At 60.7% G+C, this 18,861-nt stretch overlaps 1 protein-coding gene across 5 annotated transcripts in view; it reads left to right on the top strand.

The window, feature by feature from the left end:
* The first annotated feature begins 2,069 nt into the window (after positions 1 to 2,069).
* DNAJB6 (DnaJ heat shock protein family (Hsp40) member B6) overlaps positions 2,070 to 18,861 on the top strand; it is a 34,897-nt gene continuing 18,105 nt past the window's right edge. For 2 of the 5 annotated variants that reach the window (XM_036230590.1, XM_016160967.2), the window contains exons 1-4: positions 11,425 to 11,512; positions 13,804 to 13,913; positions 15,553 to 15,612; positions 16,376 to 16,486. In XM_036230590.1, coding sequence (XP_036086483.1) covers positions 11,448 to 11,512; positions 13,804 to 13,913; positions 15,553 to 15,612; positions 16,376 to 16,486 — 346 coding nt within the window. In that variant the 5' untranslated portion in view covers positions 11,425 to 11,447. Of the gene's footprint in view, positions 2,204 to 2,388; positions 2,531 to 11,424; positions 11,513 to 13,803; positions 13,914 to 15,552; positions 15,613 to 16,375; positions 16,487 to 18,237; positions 18,343 to 18,861 lie in introns of those variants that run through there. The other 3 variants (XM_036230591.1, XM_036230592.1, XM_016160965.2) reach the window with 3 other exon arrangements.

Raw genomic sequence — 18,861 nt, 5'->3', positions numbered from 1 at the left:
GTATCGTGGGATTTGGCATAACTGACACTATTTTGGGCCTGTGGTTTTCTCTTTAACATTGTAATTATTGTCTTAGGATATATTCCTATAAACGGTATCCTTGGATCAAAGGCAAATCTCACATTTTGATAAAAATTTCCAAACTGTCATTCAGGATCTTCCCCTGAGGTTCCTGGCCTCGTGGAGGGGCTTGGCGGCGCGTGTGCCTGCGTCTGGAGATTCCCTCAGACCACCTGCTCACTCTGCTGGGAAGCAGGCCGCACCGTGCGTCACAGTCTCAGAGAGGCCATGACACAGAAGAGCTGTTCCTTACTCAGTATTACTATGTGCCAGGCACAGAGCTACGACATCAAGCCTATTATCCCCATTGTACGGATGACGAAACAGATGTAGTCTCCTTACTCTCCCATCGTCCTGCAGACCACACCACTGCTCGGCTTCCCTTGCCCACGAGATAATATGCGACGTCTTTGGCCTCCACACAGGCCCACACACATTTCCACCGCCGTCTCTCTATAGCATGGTTCAAAAGTTTTGCTCCTGTCAAACTGACACGCTTACTCTCTGCAGGCCAGCTCTGTGCTTTCGCCCTCTGCCTCCTTCATCTTCTCCACGTGCCTTTCGCTCCAAGGTTCCAGGCCCAAGCGATCGACCTCTGAACCAGGGCGCCAGTAGCACCACCATCTGGGCCGACATTAATTTTGGAATAAATCCTTAATCTTGTTTTGAGAAGTCTTCTCTGATGTTTCACAGTTACTGGTTTCCATGCTACTTCTTTTCCAGGGTGTTTATGTCTGTCTGCCAGACTACCAAGTGCCTTACATCAGGCTGGCGCCTCGTCATTCTAGTTGGCTTTTCTCGTGATACAGTTCACTGCACTGACAGATGTTTTAATAATTATATATATGTGTATATATTATTTTTTTTTTTTGGAGGAAGAAGTTATTTGTGGCCAGCCTACCACTTACAACTTAAAATTCATGTCTCTGTGCTGTCTGCATTTCAAGATTAGCTCACACTTGCTGTAGGGGACAACTTATTTAAATGCAAAATGTCACATGATAGTACTGTCAACACTAGAAGGGAAATCAACCAGCTGGCAGATACGGTTACTTGTGACAGTGCCAAACTGTGCATATATCTGAATGAAATTCCAGTCTCCGCAGAGATTATCTTAGGTTTTAATATGAGATGTCCAAACTTAAACCAAATATTGTTATTCTTTCCATTTGACCAGCCGTTCACCAAACTTACTAAAAAAAGAGACAATTCAAATGAGGAATGTTTTCTTTTCCTGGGGGGGGTCATCCGCCTTGAAAAAACACAGGAAATGAATATAAGCAGTATAAAGCACTCTTTTTAAAATTTGTCAACGACAGTTGACATACAGTATTGTTAGTTTTAGGTGTGCAGCGCAGTGAGCAATCTTTTGTTCTGAAGCAGGAAAAACTAGAACCACAGCTACTTGTGCGTCCCTGACGCCTAAAAGGAAGGTTCCTGTCAGCCTTACTCATGGCAGTGTTAACTGTCCTTTCCCCAAGCATCTCAGGGGCCTAGAATGCAGCAAGCGCTGGGAGCTGGAGGTGGCGGAGTCGTGGCACCGGGACCCCGCACCTGGCGGCATTCGGCGGTGCGGCTGGCAGGCCACGCAGCTCGTCCGGGACGTGACAAGGTGGCAACGAGCGTGCTGGGCATCACGCACGACGCGTGGGACACCCCCGAGACCGTCACGCCGCCTTCCCAGGCCCGGGCCTCGCCCGCAGCGCGACCCCGCCTCCGCCGGGTCGGGGTCACTCGCTACGCCGACCACACCTCCGCGCGCTCGCCACCCGCGGCGACACGGGGGCCCCCGAGGCAGGGGGGACGCGCACGTGCCGCTAACCTGTCGCGCGGCGCGCTCCCTGGAAACGCCCCCAGGCGCCCGGGGGCGGTGCCTCGGCCGCAACCAGCGCTCCGCGGGCGCCGCAGGCCGCCCGAACCTTCGGGAAAGTGGGGGCGGACGGGGCGCATGCGCGGCGTCAGGCCGGGCGGAAGTGGACGCGCCGCGCCGCCGCCGCGTGACGCACTTCCTGTTTGTTGTTGGAGAAAGGAGAAAGGAAAGCGCGAGGAGCTGCCGCCGCCGTCACCAGCGCCGCCGCGCAGCAGCCGAGGAGACCGGGCCACCGCCCCGCCGCGCCTTCCCGTCGCCGGTCCCGCGTCCTCGGTGAGCGTCGCTCCGGCGGCGGCGTGTGGGGACCGGGTCGGGGGCTGGGCCTGGCGCCCGGCGCGGGCCGGCTGCGGGGCGGGCGCCGGGGGGCAGGGGCCGGTCTCCCGGCCGCCCCCCCGCCCCCCGCGGCCCGCGCCGGCGGTTGGGGTGCGGCCCGCGCCGGGGCCGGGGCTGTCCGTCCGCCGGGCTCCTGCCCCTGTCCCGGCGGTGCGGGCCGAGGTGCTCCGCGTCCCCCGCTCCCGGCGGCCGGGGCCCTGCGGCCTGCGAGGCCGGCTTGTCTGCCTCCGAGGCCGCGTAGACCACCCGGCCCGACACCGGAGCGAGGTGGGTGTGCGTCGCGGCGCCGCCGCGTGCGGAGCCCGGGAGGCGGGCGAGGGGACGCTTCCAGAAGTCTCCGCCGCCCTTTCAGAAGTTCGTTGGTGCGCAGAAGGCTTGACTTCCAGCTTAACCTAGAAAGCCAGCTGGCTTCGGCGGTTTGTCTACCTGCAGGTCACGTCGCTCGGCCTGAGCGTGGGGAGAGGGGGCGAGAAGTGCCGCTTGCAAACTGTCGCCTCGGAAAACATTTCCGCGGGTAGCGTGGGGTGCGGGTCGCGTCCGGGAACTTCACCGCGAGCTGTCTGTCCCACGTAAACTGCCGAGAGGAAGGATCCCAGCGGCGCCAGGGCGGTCACCGCGGGCCCACCTCTGCGGCACCTTGAGAGGAGCGGCCAGCGGCGCTCCTTGCATTTTTCGACGTTTTTCTTTCTATTGGGGATTCGTAGTACGATTTTATGGCAAGAACCTTTTAAGGCCAGTAGTTGATTGGGTAGAAAAGTTAGCCCTAAGTGACCAAAAGAGGGAAAAGTAAACCCTTATCACCTGAACTTGGTCGTTTGCTGCTTGTTTTTCAGGTTCAATCACATCCTTTCTAATATCTGGGAAGCTCGGGGATGTTTCAGTGGCGTCTGAAGGGGAGCCATGGACTCGGCCTTTTCCCCAGCCCCCGCACCCTGGTTCTCCGGGAAGTTACCGCAACGCCCCAGCGGGATTAGGACTTGTTTGTGTGGTCCGTGATGGAAAGCTGAGGCTCTTGGTGCGCGCCAATGAGCTATGGGACTTTTTGGATTATTCAGAATATGAATTTGGGGACTAAATTGGCATGGTGTGGTTTGTAGGTGTAGATGACTTGACAGGAAGTAGAAGGAGAACAAATGGGGTTGAGAAGTTGGTTTTTAAAATGTGTCTAACTAGGCTTCGTGTGGTGCTGTAGAAGAGAAAGTCGGGAATTTAAGAGCGTTTAAAGAATTTGAGATGAGTTCAGCATTCTCTCTAAAATGTCGGTATTTTACAGTTTTCTTTTGGATTCGAAAGTAGTAGGCATTTGGGAGGCATTTCTGGCATGGGACAGGAACTTCTCTGGAGAGTTGGGTGGGAAGTAGGGTTTGAGTAATACTCAGAAGACTTCATTTTGCATAGGGAGTTAAGTCTGATACCTACAACTAGGTGGCCCCCAATGGCTTTCCTCTTTAAGCCTGCCTACTGTTCTTAGGTGGTAGAACCAGGAACACCATTGTGGTCACGCTTAGTTTCAAACAAATACAAATGTAGTCATCAACACCATTGGCAGTTTTCCTCCTGGCAAATTCACACACCAGGTTTGGGATGGGATGGTCTGTGTATTTTTCACGATTTTAGAGGGCACTTTAAAGTTCGGCATGTTGTTTTCGGGACTGCAGAATGATCCCGACCATGGCACCTTAGTGTGTGGTGTCGGAGCCCGCCCCCCGGGGAGCAGGGAGTGCCAGGTAAGTAAGGAGGAGGTCAGCTGCCCGCGGGTCAAGGCTCAAGGCTGGTGGAGGCACAGCACTTCCGGTGTCTGCTGGTAAGGAGCGAGTGAGTGTAAACTTGCAAGAAGTTTATACTTTAACACAGTCTTTAAAAACTTACTTTCTGCCTTTTCCCTTCTTTGGAAATGATTCTAGAATTTAGGATGGGGTGTTAAAAATTTGGTAGGTTTACGTTTGTCCAGGACACCTCCTTGTGGTGAAAGACAGTAACTGCGGACTTAGTCGAGGTGAGGTCTGTGTTAAGGTTCCACAAACGCTGCAGTTTCTCTTGGATGAGTAGAATTCGAGAGAACTTCAAACTCGAAAAAAGGTAAATGAGAAGAAGAGGGAAGCTGGTGAAGGTGAGAATAGGAATAGAAATGATGATGGAGGAACGAGAAGGATTTTGAAACCTAATTGTGAAAACGAGTCAGTGGACAAGTCAGTAAAAATGTGGTGACCTTTTTATATTTTGATTATAAGATGTTTTTCCAAACTTCATATTTCTGGGGAGACTTAAAAATCATAGTTGATCCCTTTTGTTTTACTATCCTACCAAAAAAAAGTAAATTTAAAAAGTTATTTTTAAGATGGGGAAAATTAATATCTGAAAACAAGAGTAAATTTCTGAAATTTGCAGTAAATATCGAAGCAGAGGATGTTCTGTCTTCTCTGTATCCTTAGTACCTTAGTTTAAAAGCTGTATATTATTTAGATGTAGGTTGGTTTTCTCTTAATTTCTACTTTAAAGTTTGCAAGAAATTTTTGGTTAAGCCGAGTGGAAAGCAGCGGTGCCTTACGGCTCCTTCTTTCCTTGCTCCCCCCCCCCGCCCCCCGCTGCAACCACCAGTTCTGTATCTACAGGTCTGTTTCTGTTTCGCTTTTTCAATTTTACATGTAAGTGAAATCATATGGTATTTGTCTGACTCTTTCACTTAGGGTAAAACCCTCTAGGCCTGTCAGACAAATGGCAGGATTTTATTCATTACTGCTGAGTAATGGTCCGTTGTATGTAGGTACCACATCTCCGTTCACCCATCGAGGGGCACCTGGACTGCTTCCGTATCTCGGGCTCTTGTGTTCTGGGGTTCTTCATGCTCAGTTGCAAGGCTCAATTGTCTGGAAGGGTGGTTTCCTTAGGCAGCATGTGATTTTTCTGCCCTTTAAAGTTCTCACCTGACCTTTACCACCGGAGGCATCTGGTTTGCTTGTGTTTGTGTGTGCTTGGCAACCCTGTGCATTCCTCCAGGGCAGGCCTTGGATCTTGTGTTCTCGTGTGCCTGTAGCGTCGTGCGTGACTCAGTGCTCAGAAAATACTGGGGGACTTGGATCCTTCTTCCTGGATTGCCTGCTTCCTCATAAGCCTTCTGCGATTAATGAATCCAGAGCTTAGGAAAGTTGGGGAAAGAAGTGTAGTTACATGACATACAATGTCAGTTCACAGAAGCCAGGGTCTGGGCACCTGCCAGTGTATTCTGCTGTGACAGAGGAAGTCTCACAGGCGCCGTCTGGTAGGGGACAGTGGCCAGGTGAGTCACAGGTAGACGCGTTCCTTGTGTTTCAGGGATACTTTAGGGTGTTGGTAAGAACAAAACCTGCGCGTAGGTGACGTGACAAGGTGTGGTAGGTCATTCACGTCTGGGATCGTTTCTCCCCGCCCTCTGATGTGTGGGGAACTTCTCCAGATCGATCATTTCTCATTGAAGCTTTTGCCGGACCCCATTCCATTCAGCAAACAGTATTGATGCCACAATGTGAATTAAACATTTAAAAAATTTTTTACTTACAACTGCCATTTTTCTAGGTTAATAGAAGTAGTGTGTAGCTTGCCGTCATTTTAAGCTAAGACGGGGACTGTCCTGAGTGGGCATGCCACTTCTGGAATGACGTTACTCGAAGCAGTGCCCAGCGAGTGACAGTCTCTGAGTGGGTGGTAGTGCGGGGCCGGGCGAAGGACCCTCCTGCCTCGGCCCCACTGTCAGCGGGCGCGGGGGTCGGAGCGAGGGGTCGCGTTCTGCAAACGGAGCGAGGTTCCATGGGTTCTAGGTGGCTGGATACTGGAGAATGGTCTCGTGAGTGGAAAGGTGGTCACTTAGGTCCAGTGACACCTTGTTTACACAAGCGTCTGGCCAAGGTGTGGGATAGTAGCAGAAGGCCTCAGAGTATGGGGATGGGTGAGTCCACGCGCAGGCTCAAAGAGTTGAGGGGCACCCCGAAGGCCTGGGGGGGGCGCGTCTGTAACAGTCGTGTTGGGCACAGATGCCACATTCTCCAAGTCCCGTTGAGAGCACGGGCCTGCGTAACGGCTTAGCGATTCTTCAACTTAAAGGTGCCAGCTGGCGCACGGCTGTTGGAGCTCAGTTATGGGCACCGCACGGGGCAGGAACTCCGTACACAGGCCCAGGTCCCGTGGGTGCCTGGGGGGATCCTAAAAGGTGGTTCTGGTCCCTCCTTCTCCACGAGACCAGCCCGCAGGCTGGGTGTCTCTGCGCCCTACCCCATGGAGTGGGGTCATTTCTGCCGCAGCTTTCCCTTGTTTTGGGGGAGTTGAACTGTCAGGGGTCCCGGGATGTTTTGTCGCGTTGGGTTTAGGCCCTTGTTTCCGGGCAGGAGTGCAGCTAGAGCTGGAGGCGCCGGCCTGGTCCGCGCAGCCAGCACGAAGCCTGAACTCGCCTGCAGGGGCTGTGTTAGGGGAACGTCGTCCTGCGCGTGTGACCGCCAGGTCTCAGGAGGCCTGAGGTGAGCTTTCAGAGGTGACGCGAGCTCGCTCCGGCAACCTGTAGGGGCCTTTCTGGGAAGGGGTTGGGACAGGCACTTTGTTGGAGGGCCTGCGCTTTTCTTTGGATAATGGAAGGAAGATCTCAGCGACTTAACAAGGGCGACCTAGACCGACTTTACCCAGAATTGTGCCTTTGGGGACTCCCAGGTAATAAAACGAACGGTTTAACTCGCCGGTGGGGGGGTTGCGGCTCGTGTTTCAGGCGCTGGTGCGGTGGCAGCGAGGGCATGCGTCGGGCGCCGTGTGCCAGGCTCTGGTCGCTTTCCAGGCTGTGGGGTCTGCTGGGAAAGCTGGAGTCTGGGATGGGCAGGGTGGGGCCCTAAGGAGTTGGGGACTTGCTGGCGGGAGGGCAGGAAAGGACCGCCTCCCCCTTCGGGTCACTTGTGTTGTGAGTGAGGAACCGTGTCTGCCCACGTGAGCCGCAGCTGGAGACCCCCGGCCCGGTTCCGCTTGGGGGCACTGCGACTCTAAGGGACACAGCCTGTTCCTGGGGGCGGGGCTCGGGTGGAGGACGTCCCACCTGGCGCTTGTCGGTGTGCAGTAGCGTTTCAGTGTCTGGCTCACCTGCTGGAGAGGGCGGCGTGCCCTGGAGATGGGTGCTCGGCCTCTGCTTCCCAAGGGAGCCCGGGGACAGCGCGTCCGTCTCGCGCTCAGCCCGCTGCCGGCGCAGGAGGGCGCAGACGCGCGCGTCCTCTGCCGCGGGGGACACGTCGTTCCGAAGGGGGACTTGTGCCCCGTGGACAGACGGGGTCTCTCCCGGATCTCCCTGCCAGCGCTTCGGGGGGGGGGGGGCGGGTGCGGGGTCCGCCTTCCGGCCGCCGGTTCTGCGGCGCGCGCCTGCGTGTGAGCTCGGGCCTGGGTCGGGTGTGTCTGGCGAACTCGGGGTGTGTGTCGCGGTGCGAGTGCTGTGGCCCTTCCGCCGGAACCTGCGGCACGTCGCGTGGGCGTCGCGTCCCGTGTGTTTTGTTCTTTTATTTGCCACGTTCAACTCTGCTCTCCTGAAAGGTTAGGAGACCGCAGAGGTGCCGCGGAAGGGCCCGGCGGCGCCCGCCGTGTCACTGGCCGGGTGTGTGCCCGTGGGAGTGCGGACGCCTTCAGGTCACACGTGCTGGCGTGCATCTGAGCGTGACGTGGAAGGAGTGATTTTAGAAGCACATTTCACATGGTGACCAAAGAATGGGCCCCCGAGCCGGAAAGTGGTGACGGCTTGCCGAGAAGTCCTGAGGAGAATCACCGGCAGCTCAGAAATCATGGCGGGGGACAGACGCAAGTGCCAGCCCGTCAGAGCAGTCATTCCCGAGGGTGAGACTCGCCAAGGCTTCGTTAGTGAGCGCAGACCCTTTCCGGACCGGGTCTGCGTCGCTGAGCACAGCGCATTCGGGGCGGGGGCATCGCGAAGCCGCCTCGGGGTCGCGGGGGGCTGCATCGCTGAGGTCGGGGCGCAGCGGGCCCTGCCCTCCAGGGGCTTGCGATCTGAGCCGCGGCAGGCGGGTGCAGCCGGGGGGGGGGCAGGGGGGGAGGGTGCTGGAGCGCGTGCGGGGCAGGGGCGGCTCAGGCGTCGCGGGTGCCGCCGGCCGCCTGCCCTGCCTGCCCTGGCGCCCCGTCTCGCTTTCCCTGGCACGAAGCGCGGGAGCTCACACGGGCGTCGGGACGGAGGGCGCCCTCGCTGTCCTGGAGGAGCCGCGACCGCTCCGGTCGGTCGGGGACAAGGGAGACTCGTTCCCATCCACCTCTCTGGTGCTCCTCACCCAGGTCTGAGTTTCTGAGCTGCGCCCTTTTCCTAGTTTCTGGAAAACTTAATGTTTCCCGCACGGCAGGTCTGCTGGCAACAAACTCCCTCGGTCTCTGCTCGGCAGGGAAACTTCAGTTTTGAAGGATGATTTTGAGGGGTGCAGAATTGGAGGTTGACTGTGGGATTCAAGTGCTGTGTGGGTGCGAGTCTCGGCTGTGCCTCCCAGTGCCTGACGGGCTTTTCTCTGGCTTCCTTCAGGGTCGGTCTTTGAGCGTCTGAGCTCGGTGTGCCGTGGCGAGGTGTTCTCGGGGCTCACCTGCGCGGGCCAGCTTCCCGGGAGTGCGCTTCGGTGCGCCGCACTCCCCTGGGGCCGTGCAGGCTGCAGAGCGAGGCGCTGTGCCTCCCGTCCGCGCCGAGGGGCCCGGTGGGGGTGTGGCCGCCCTCCGAAGCCGTCCTCGGTCCTTCGCGTCCTCTTTCAGGTTCCGAAGCCCCTCTGGTCACACCAGGCTCCTTCCGCCGTGTCCGGTTTCCCGGCCCGCTCGCCGGAGGCGGTGCTCGGTCCGTGGCCGTCTGTCGCGGGCCCTCGTGTTTGGTGCCTCCCCAGTCTGCGTCCCTGCCGCAGCTGCCCGCTCTGCACGGCCTGCGCGTTCCCGGTAGAGCCCCGAGCGAGCCGCTCCCGGCTGGGGCAGGGGCGGGGCCGGCGCTGTCCTGGGGGCGGTCCCCGTGGCAGGGCGCTGAGCGCGGTGCCCGCCTGCCCGAGGCCCTAGCGGCCCCTGTGCCCTCGGCTCGCCCGTCGGCTCCGCCGCACACTGCCGTGGCGTAGGAGCCGCGCCCTTCAGCTCACGCACTTCGGGTGAAGGTGAGGAGCTGGGGGCCGTGTCCTCCCCTGTGCCAGGCAGGGCGCCCGGGAGAAGGGACGGCGAGTCGGGTGGCCTCGCGCGTTGCCTGCCCGCAGGGATGGCCGTCGAACGTGGGTGCGGGGTGAAGGCGGGTCTCCGGGGTGGAGGCCTCACTCTCCTGTGCCTGTTGGTAGTGACGGGTCCCAGGTGACAGCTGAGAAACCGTCGCTCATCCTCACAGGCTTACCTGACGTTACCTGGGAAAAAGGGTGGTTGGCCAGTTTTAGGGGCGAAGGCCACTTGCAAGGCTTTATTGCCAGGGACGGCGTCTCTGGAGAGTAAATGGATGTGTCTGATGCTTTGGGAACGTGGTGTTACCGTCGTGGCCCGTGTCGTGACTGGGGCCACAGTCTGTGTAACGGACGGCAGTTCCTGCCTGGACAGCTTTGCGTTCAGCAGCAGGGCCGGGCGCAGCCGGGCAGCCACGGGCGCCGCCTGGGAGCCGGCCCGGAGCGGGGACGGGCGGGCGGCGAGGGAGGAGGACGTGGCGAAGGCGGGCCCCGCACCTGTCTCCTGGACGAGGACCAGGGGGCTCCCCGAGGGCCCACGCGCCCAGCCGTCCAGCGTGGGGGCCGTGGCGCCTCCCGTGCGTGTGGGAGCTGCGGTTCTAGGAGGCGCGTCGGGCGCCGTCAGTCCCCGGCCCCTCCTGCTCGCGAGCGTGGGGCGTCGCTGACGCTGGGGGCCACGCCGGCTGTGGGCGCCCCTTCAGTGTTGCTCCGATGGCTTTTTGCCGCGGCGTCAGTCTTTCTTTTTGGCCTGTCTTCGTGTTTCGTGGTGACGTCGTCCGAGGCGCACGGGGCTCGCAGAGGTCACGCAGGACCCCCGCCTGCCTTCCCCTCGGCTTTCTGCAGCGCCGCGTGCGAGGCTCCCGCGCCGCGTAGCAGCGCGAGGACGGCCGCCTCGTCCACGTCCCGCCAGCCCGTCACTCAGGTCCCCTCTGCGCCGGGCAGCGTTTAGCGGCCGTCGGTTCGCGCACGCCGCAGCCTCCCTGGCTTCTCGCGGCCGGGCCTGCGGCGTTTGCTGCCTGCTTTCCCTTGTCCTTGGCAGTGTGTCCTGAGCGCGTCCCCTACCTCCCCTGCCCCGGACCCAGGGCGAAGGCACACAGTTAATTATTATGCCACCCGCGTGAGTCCCAGTGGAGCTGACCGTGTCCCCCAGAACCGCTGGGTTTCGTCCAGTGCCGGACACGGCGTGGTGTCTGCTGTGCATGCGTGAGCCCCCCTCGGCTGTGACGGAGGAGGGGGTGACTGCGTTCGGAGGCTCGCGCAGCGCGTCAGGGTAGGAGAGGCGGGAGCCCCGGCAGAGGGAGGGGCGGGAGGGCGTTTGAGTCGGATGTTCTGCTGGCGATTCGTTTGTGTGCGTCGTACGTGGGGTCTGGCGGTGCTGGTGAGGGTGCGTTTCCTCCAGGTCTGGCAGCTCGGGAGCTCAGGGTGGAGTTTCCTGGAGGAAGGCCAGGTGTGGGGCAGGGCCAGGAGCGAGCCTCAGACGCCCAGGTAGCCGCCTGTCTCTCACGGATCGCTTGCCACAGAGGCCCAGCATCAGCATGGACTTGGGGACCGTTGCTGAGTAGCGGGCGCTTCAGTAGCGGGAGCGGGCGGGAACAGGGGCGTGTGACGGAAAGCGGGCTCGGAGCCCCAGCTCCCGACGGGGCCGGTGGCGGAGGGAGGGACGGGGTGCGACCGAGGGGCCGGTGTGCCCAGCATCTGGCCCAAGGACGCAGGAGCGAAGGCCGTGCCGAAGCCCCCTGAGCCCGGCCCCGCAGGAGGGGAAGGGGCCCCACCCGTGCCTCGGTCCCGCGTTCCTTTCAGCTCGGGTCCTCGTCGGGCTTCCTGCCACGTACAAGGGGCTCAGAGCCGAGGCTGGAAACCGTTCCCAGACGAGGCCCCAGGCCGGGGGTGGGGGGAGCTGCCCTGAGGCCACGTGCCTTCCGTCCCCTGCCCCGTCCCCCCGCCGTGAGCCCAGCCGTGGCAGTGCCGTCGCTGACCACAGGTTTGTCGTTGCAGGACCCCCAGCTGCCTGTCACACCATGGTGGATTACTATGAAGTTCTAGGCGTGCAGAGACATGCTTCAGCCGAGGACATTAAAAAGGCGTAAGTAACCACTTCTGGCCCCTGCGTCTGCGCGCTGGGTGCTGGTGACGGGTGGTGTGACCCTTTACAGCGCCTTGTGCGGCGGCGTTAGTGTGGCGTAAGTCTTCGTGTGAACGCCCAGCTTAACTTCGACTCACGGCAGCTTCTGTTTGCTCAGGCCTAGACCCCGGCCAGCCCCGGCACTTGTCACGTGGTTTCCGCTGTTACTTTGCCTTGGTCAGTGGGTGGCTTCTGGGAAGTCGGTCAGGACTTAACGAGGGGTGTGACATGACCCTGGAGAACCCGGGCGCTGGCATTGGAAGTGGAGGCGACCTGGCTCTCGGGGTGCGGCGCCATGGCACCCTCGGTGGGGTTGCTCACGTGCCCCGTGTGTGGCCCCAGCCTGTAGCGCTAGACCCTCCTTCACGGCGAAGTTGTCCTACCTGCACCTTCGTGACCAGGGCCCTGTCCACGGCGGGGATGGACCTCAGGTCGCAGGCGGCTCTCGCGGTGAGCGGGATCGCGTAAATGCACAGCTGGAGGACGAGCGAGGAAGCCTGGAGCCTCGGGACCCTGGGTCCGGTGTGTGCTGTCGGAGCCGGCTCAGTAGTCGATTCCCAGTGAGTCCGCACTGGTCGACCTAGCAGGTCTGCAGATTAATTTTAAGGGTTTTTGAACCAGACAATTGGTTGTAACGTGCCAGACTCACAGATGAGCAGGTTAACTGCACGCTGGGCACACCTGTGGCTGCACACCTGCGGCCGGCTGCTCACAGGGCAGCCTGTGTCACCGCTGGGCTGGGAGACCGAGGGAGCAGGGGCAGCCCGCTCGGGTGGGGCCGGGCGGGCCAGGAAGTCCCTCTGAGCTGTCACCAGAGGGCCGAGTCGCTTCTCATGCCCGGTCACAGTTCACACCCAGGGTCACAGTTCACACCCAGGGCCACAGTTCACACCCAGGGCCGGCGTGGCGCAGTCGGAGGGCTTGTGCTGTTCCCGCACAGCCCTCAGCCGGAGGGAGGACGCGCCCGGGCTCCCCTGGAGGCGGTTAGAGGGTGGGTTTGTTTCAGTTACTAGCGACAGCGTGGGATGCTCAGTGTCTCCAGGGTGACTTTGAGTGTGAATTTAGAAAACACTGTCACCTTTAAAAGGAATAAGATTTCCCCATCGTGGGTGCGGTTGAGTAAATATTGACACACTAGATTTAGCCTCAGTTACTTTTAATGAGCAAATTTGCAGCCGTGGGTGGCGCGTGCCCTTAAACGCCCTGTGCCGTGAAGTCCACCTTTGTTCACGTGCGACCGCCGGAAGCTTTCGTGTGAGGGCCGGAGGCGTGTGGCTGCCGTCCCCGACCCCCGAGAACGCCAGGCCCGTGTCCGGGGCCCAGGCCGCCGCAGTGCCGCCTGCCCCTCGGTGCTGGGGCGTGTGCGTGCAGTCCGCGGGGCAGCGTCAAGGGGTCCTGGAGCCACCGTGCACCCAGCGCGCTTCGGCTCCGCGCGCAGCTGCCTTCCCCAGCGCGTGCAGTGGACTCGGCCGCGCTCCACGCTGCAGGCCGGCGGTGCTCTGCGGTCCTCGGGGTGCCTGTCAGTCACCTTCGGTGGGGGGCTCGGGTCTGCTGCTGCCCATTGGGTCCACAGTAACGTAAGAACGACGTACTGTGGCCATTACAGATTCCAACCTTAATCAGATTTTAATAAGTTAAGCCAAAGTTTTTGGTTAAAATGCTAAAGTTAGGTTGCACCCCGGCAGCCAAGTGTTAAAAGGCCTGTCAGGTTAATTCTGGTCCCAGATTTTGAGGGGCATTCTCCCTCCCCATTTCCTGCTCCTGTATTAAATTATGCAGCATGTTTAGCTAATTAGAGGAGGAACGTTTGTATTTAAAAAGATGTGATTGTTATGCTAATTAGAATCTGAGCCCAGAGTGGGTGAGTGGGTGGCCGGGGGAAGGACGGGTGCTCCCAGGCTGAGGCGGCCCCCTTCGATGGGCCGAGGCGGGAGGTGAGGACAGCCAGGCCCGCGGCTGCCGCTCGTGGGCAGGGTGGCCTTCGCACTCCTCAGCCTCGTCGCCCCGAGCGCTCACTGCCGCGCTGGTCCTTGGACGTGACGCTTCTCCGTCTCTCGTGGCTGGTCCGTGTTGTGCGCTCTGGGCTTGAGCGCTCGCTTATTTCATCCTGGGGGAGGGAGGTTTTGTAGTTGAGACTGCTCTCCATCTGGTGTGCAGCTCCGAAGCCGCTTTCTTGCCCGCTTGCGTTTCAGAGCCCCTTGGGGCTTTGGACTTGGTTGTGATCGATGCCCTTTTATTTCATCCTCTTCAAGGTACCGGAAGCTGGCACTGAAGTGGCATCCAGACAAAAACCCTGAGAACAAAGAGGAAGCAGAGAGAAAATTCAAACAAGTCGCCGAGGCGTACGAGGTGCTGTCAGATGGTGAGCAGCGCCGCGGGGCAGGGCGGGCGGGTGGGCCTGGGCGCCTCTGACTCTCCTTGGACCGATTTGGCTCCTGTGTCCCCGGCAGCCACTGGTGCAGTTAGCTGCGTGGGGGGGGGGGGCATCCAGTTTCCAGTGACTTCCTGGGGCGGCTGGTTAAAACGGTGCCGACGGCCCGGTCGGAGGACAGCAGGACGGAAGCCCTGGTGTCCGTCTGGGCCACTGCAGGCGTGGGGGGCGCCCCGGGGCCGCACACGTCCGTCGTCCCATAGAATGTACGTGGCTGGCGCACCCCCCTTTTTTTTAAGAGACTCCCTGCTTTGAGATGAGGGACTAAGCGCACCCTGAGACTCAGACTTGCAGGTCCCGAGCGTCAGGCCCCTTAGCGTGGCCCCGCAGGCTGTGCGGCAGTGAGCCGTGACCGGGCCCCACTCAGCAGGTGCTCGGAGAAGGAGAGGCCTGGGGGTTCTGGGATGGGAGGACCGTGGGGCGGCTTGTAGGGAAACCGCCGGTACCCCTGCCAGGAAGCAGCGCCAGTGACCCGGCGCGAGTCAGGGCGGAGGATTTTAACGGGTTGGAGGCCGACTCACCTCCCACGGGGAGCGGACATGCGCTCTGCATGTAGCCACGTGTGGTCAGGGCCGTTCTCGAAAGACAGTTTCATTTCGGAACGAACTCTGTTCACTCATCAGCTATGTCAGCAGTTCATCACGTGACCACACTAGCACCTCCCGTCCTCTGGTTCAGAGGTGGCCCAGACTCCTTACTTCACAAGTTAACTTTCGTCACTAATGAGAGAAAGCGCACACCCCCCGATACCTCGATACCTCCCCTCTTAGTCAGATGAGGTGTTTAAAGCCCCCACCACGGGGTCACGGGCCTGGACTGGCGCCAGACCCCAGGAGCCCCGTCCTGCTGTGCGCCGCTCACCTGGCACCCCCAGATGTGTGGGTTTCATAGGCCAGGAGCATTAGGGAAACTGAGTGCCGAACCCAGACTTTAAATGGAGAAGAAAGAGACCCTTTACCCCCCCCCGCCCCCGCTTTATTTTGAGGCAACTTTGGGTTTTCTCGGTTTCTTGGGCGGGCCGGGGTGTGGGCGCTGCTCTTACGGGGCTCCGGCCACCAGCCGCCTGTGCCTGCCTTTTCCGCTGTCATTCGACAGCGCGGTTTGCAGGAGGTGAGCTTTAGGCTGGACAGGCGACACCGGTCGAGCGAACCTGCCTGTCCGGAGAGGCCGCGTTGGAACTCCCCGTGCTGGAAGCCAGCGCGCGGGAGGGCTCGGGCCGGAGCGCCCCACGGAGCCCTGGCGCGCTCGAACACGCGCTTCGCGCCTTCCCGAGGGCTGCGTGTGATGCGATCCTCACGCGCCGCGCCGGGGCTCTGGGGGCAGTCGGGTGCCATAAGTGACGTTCACAGTCGCCTTGTACGCTTCGTGGAACGTAAATGTTTTTCCGCGCTGTTCTGGAGGAGAGGTGTGTTCGGATCATCCCCCGTCTGCCTTTTCGTTTGAGGCCTGGCTCCTTAAAACTGGCTGGGAACAACTGCGTCGGTCTCCTGTTTCCGGCTCTGGGGACATGCTGCGGGGTTCGAGGGCACTGGAACTTGCTCTTTGTTGATTTTTCTTTTAAAATTTATAGCTAAAAAACGGGACATCTATGACAAGTACGGCAAAGAAGGATTAAACGGCGGAGGTGGAGGTACGTAAACCTTGCCTCTCTGTGCCTGGTAGCGATGGGGGGGCCTTGCCGGGCGGAGTCGCGTGGCTGGCTGTCTCGGACAGAGTCGCGTTTCTACAGATACAGATGCAGCCTTGAAAACGGGCCGAATCGGGGAGTGGAAGGAAAGACTGAGAGCATTTAAAAGGCCTACTAAAAATCCTTTGATAGACTGGAAACTTTATAAGTCAATGTACTTTTTGTAGATGTGAAACAGTTTTCAGCCTTTCAGTAACGCACTGGGAGTGTGCACACCCACGTCAGTGCTAGGCGTTAGGTCAGAGTGTCCATCAGGTTTAGAGATCAGATTCCACCGCAAGCCTGCAGCAGCTCCGTGTGGCGGGGCGGCCGCGGGCTGCGTGAGGGGTGGCCCCCGTCCTGCCAGCGGGGGGCGGCGTTCCCGCACAGCCACAGACGGGCGCGTGCGTGGTGTCGACAGGCTCGGCTTCCATGAAGTCGCGTGACGAGACGTGCACGTGGGTGTGGCGTCAGTGGCAGCGACACGTTGGGAGGAGTCGAGAGTCGTGCAGGGGCCGCCGTGGTGTCCGGAACGCCACGGCCCAGCCACGTCGGCCGCCCGGGCGCGCGCGCAGTTGGTTCTCTCCCCGCGGGGCTTGTGTTTTGAACTTCAGAACCTCAGGTTTATGAAATGTTTTCTTTAAGGTCAAGATTTATAAAACGTTCTCTAGATGATAGGTCGCTGCCAAACAGTCCATGAGCTAAAAGCCGTGCCGTCCTTGTGCAGGTGGCAGTCATTTCGACGGCCCCTTCGAGTTCGGCTTCACGTTCCGGAACCCAGAAGACGTCTTCAGGGACTTCTTCGGCGGAAGGGACCCGTTCTCCTTTGACTTCTTCGGTAAGCTCGTTGTCTGGCCGTCACACACACACTTGGAGTCTCCATGACCAGCGGGAAGACGGTGGTGCCACCTTGTCTGGTCGCTGTGTGTCCTGTCATGTGACCTGGTGTCAGACCCGGCGTCCTCTCCGAGGGCTGCCCTGAGTGTCCACCTGCCCGTCACCGCGAGGTTCTTCGCTGGCCGAGCGCAGCCTGTGCTGGGCGGTGGGCAGGGCGGGCTCCGGGGCTCGCGGGCCGATTCCCGTCCCGCAGCCGGGCCCCTGGCGGCGCCGACGGGCCCGCGCCTCGCGGCAGCACCGCACTGAACCACTCTGTCTGGAAACTGGCCTCTGCCGCGCCGCGGTGCTGACCGGCGGCTCTGGTCCTGAAAGCGCGGCGCTCGCAGAGCCCGGCGGACAGCACCCGCGGTCTGGAGGGCAGTCGCTGGGGGGGACCGGGTGACACTGCTATTCTGTCCCACCCGCTGCCCCCGGGTCCGCAGGCCTGGCACTCGGCGCCCACGCGTGCCTCGGGCACGGGCACAGCCAGGAACACTTCGCTGCTCGCGTGGAGCCGTGTGGCGTGCCAGGCGGCGTGGGAGCTCGGGGCCCGCTGCGCGGCTGCAGGTGCTCCTGCTCTGGCTCACTGAGGGGGACACATCTTGCGTGCACCCCGCCGTCCCCTGGAGAGACCGGTTCAGGAGACCGAGCACTCTTCCGTCCCTCAGGAGGTGCAGACAAGGAGCGGCTCTGTCTGCAGAGACCACGGGGCGACCAGGGGGCTGCGCCCGACTCAGGCCACGGGAGGGCTCCCGGCCCGCGTGCGCGGTATGCGCTGGGCTCGGGCTTGGGCGTGCTGCCGTCCCTCGGGCCAGAGCGCCTCGTCCCCTGTGGGGGGGCCCAAGTGTAGGAAGGCGGCCGCTAGGCAGCGGGCTCGTGCGCGGGCGCTCTGTCACTGGCGGCTGGAGCGGCGAGGCCACGCGGGAGTGTGCACGGGCGGGCGCCGCGTGGTCCTTCTGCGACCTCCGCCCCGCGTGCTGCCGCCGCGGGCGTGAGGAGCACGTCGGACGGGCTCCCGGCGCACGACGGTGACGCCGCCACCGCCCGCGACATCCTTCGTGTCGGCCCAGCCGTCAGGACGCCCCGGCCTGTCTTGCCGGCCGTAGGGCAGGGTCGGGAGACGTCCCGTTAGGGCGGCCAGGTGAGGAGCGAGCCAGGTCTCCTGCCACCTCCGGCTTTGGTCTCGGCTGCGGAGTGGGGGAGCAAACCGGCTGGCCTCTTGAGCCCCGGCCGGGCATCTCAGACTCGCTTCGTAGGTCCTGTCATTTTTTGAAGAAAAGAATAAACGGAAAGAGTCCTGCCGTGATTGACGTGTGGCCAGGTTGTTTTCTTTGGGAAAAAAGTCTGGTAGGCCATGTTTTCTCCTTAAAAGTGAATTTCCCTGAGCGGTTCCTTGTAAAGATACAGAGATTAGATAAGTAACACTGTTTTCCTTAAAAGCCATTTAATCTGCAGACTCCGGCCTGAACTGTGAGGCTTTAGCGAAGTGTGCGTGTGCGCGAGCCCTCCACCCGCAAGGGCTGCCGGGACCAGCACCTCTCGGCGGCCGTTTCTTCTCCAGGACCCCGAGTCCAGTCGAGGTGAACACAGCGTGACTCTGGACTCTGGGCCAGGCCCTCTGTCGAATGCTGAGACCCTCCCACCGTGCCAGCAGCCGCGGTCCGGTTCCCAGGGCCGGTGTGGCAGAGATGCTTCTCCACTCCGTTCTCGTAGGTGTTCTGGGCGACTTCCATTTTCAGGCCCTAAGGACGTACGCGCAGGAGAAGACGGCGCGCCACGGCTGCTGCGTGTGCGGAGTGGCGGTGTGGCCGGCCGGCGGTACGTGCGGCCGGGCCGCCTCAGCCCGTCGGTGCCCCTTTGCTGCTTTCGGTTCCCGCTTCTCTCACGACCGGGTCTACTTCTGTTTTTTATAAAAGCCCAGAATCTGGTATGAGGCATTCTGACTGAAGTCTGCGTGTACCAGGATGTAAAACCTCACCTTCAGCCTCCTGGGTGTAAGGGGAGGGAGCTCAGAAGCAGGGGGCCGCTGGGGAGCTCGGGGACGCGGAGGGTGTCAGACCGGCCGTGAGCAGTCCTGTGCCCGAGGACCGAGCCGGGGAGGCGGCACGTTGGGGCAGAGAGGACTTGGCCCGGGGCTCTCCTGATGCCGAAGCGTCCGTAGTGCTAGATGCCCCCCCGAGAGAGGTGGCGGAGGCTGAGCGTGAGGCCAGCGTGAGTGCTGGCCCTGAGGGGGAGGGCGAAAGCCAGGCGTCCGACTTCAGGTTATTCCCCAAACGTGGGGAGCACGGGAACGAGCCCTTCTGAGAATGTCGATCAGTCACCGTGAGTCAGGGTCAC

This window comes from Rousettus aegyptiacus, unplaced genomic scaffold, assembly GCF_014176215.1.
Source record: "Rousettus aegyptiacus isolate mRouAeg1 unplaced genomic scaffold, mRouAeg1.p scaffold_m13_p_13, whole genome shotgun sequence".
Classification (NCBI taxonomy): Eukaryota; Metazoa; Chordata; class Mammalia; order Chiroptera; family Pteropodidae; genus Rousettus; species Rousettus aegyptiacus.
The sequence above is the reverse complement of the archived record's forward strand: the minus strand, read 5'-3'. Positions and strand labels throughout refer to the sequence as shown.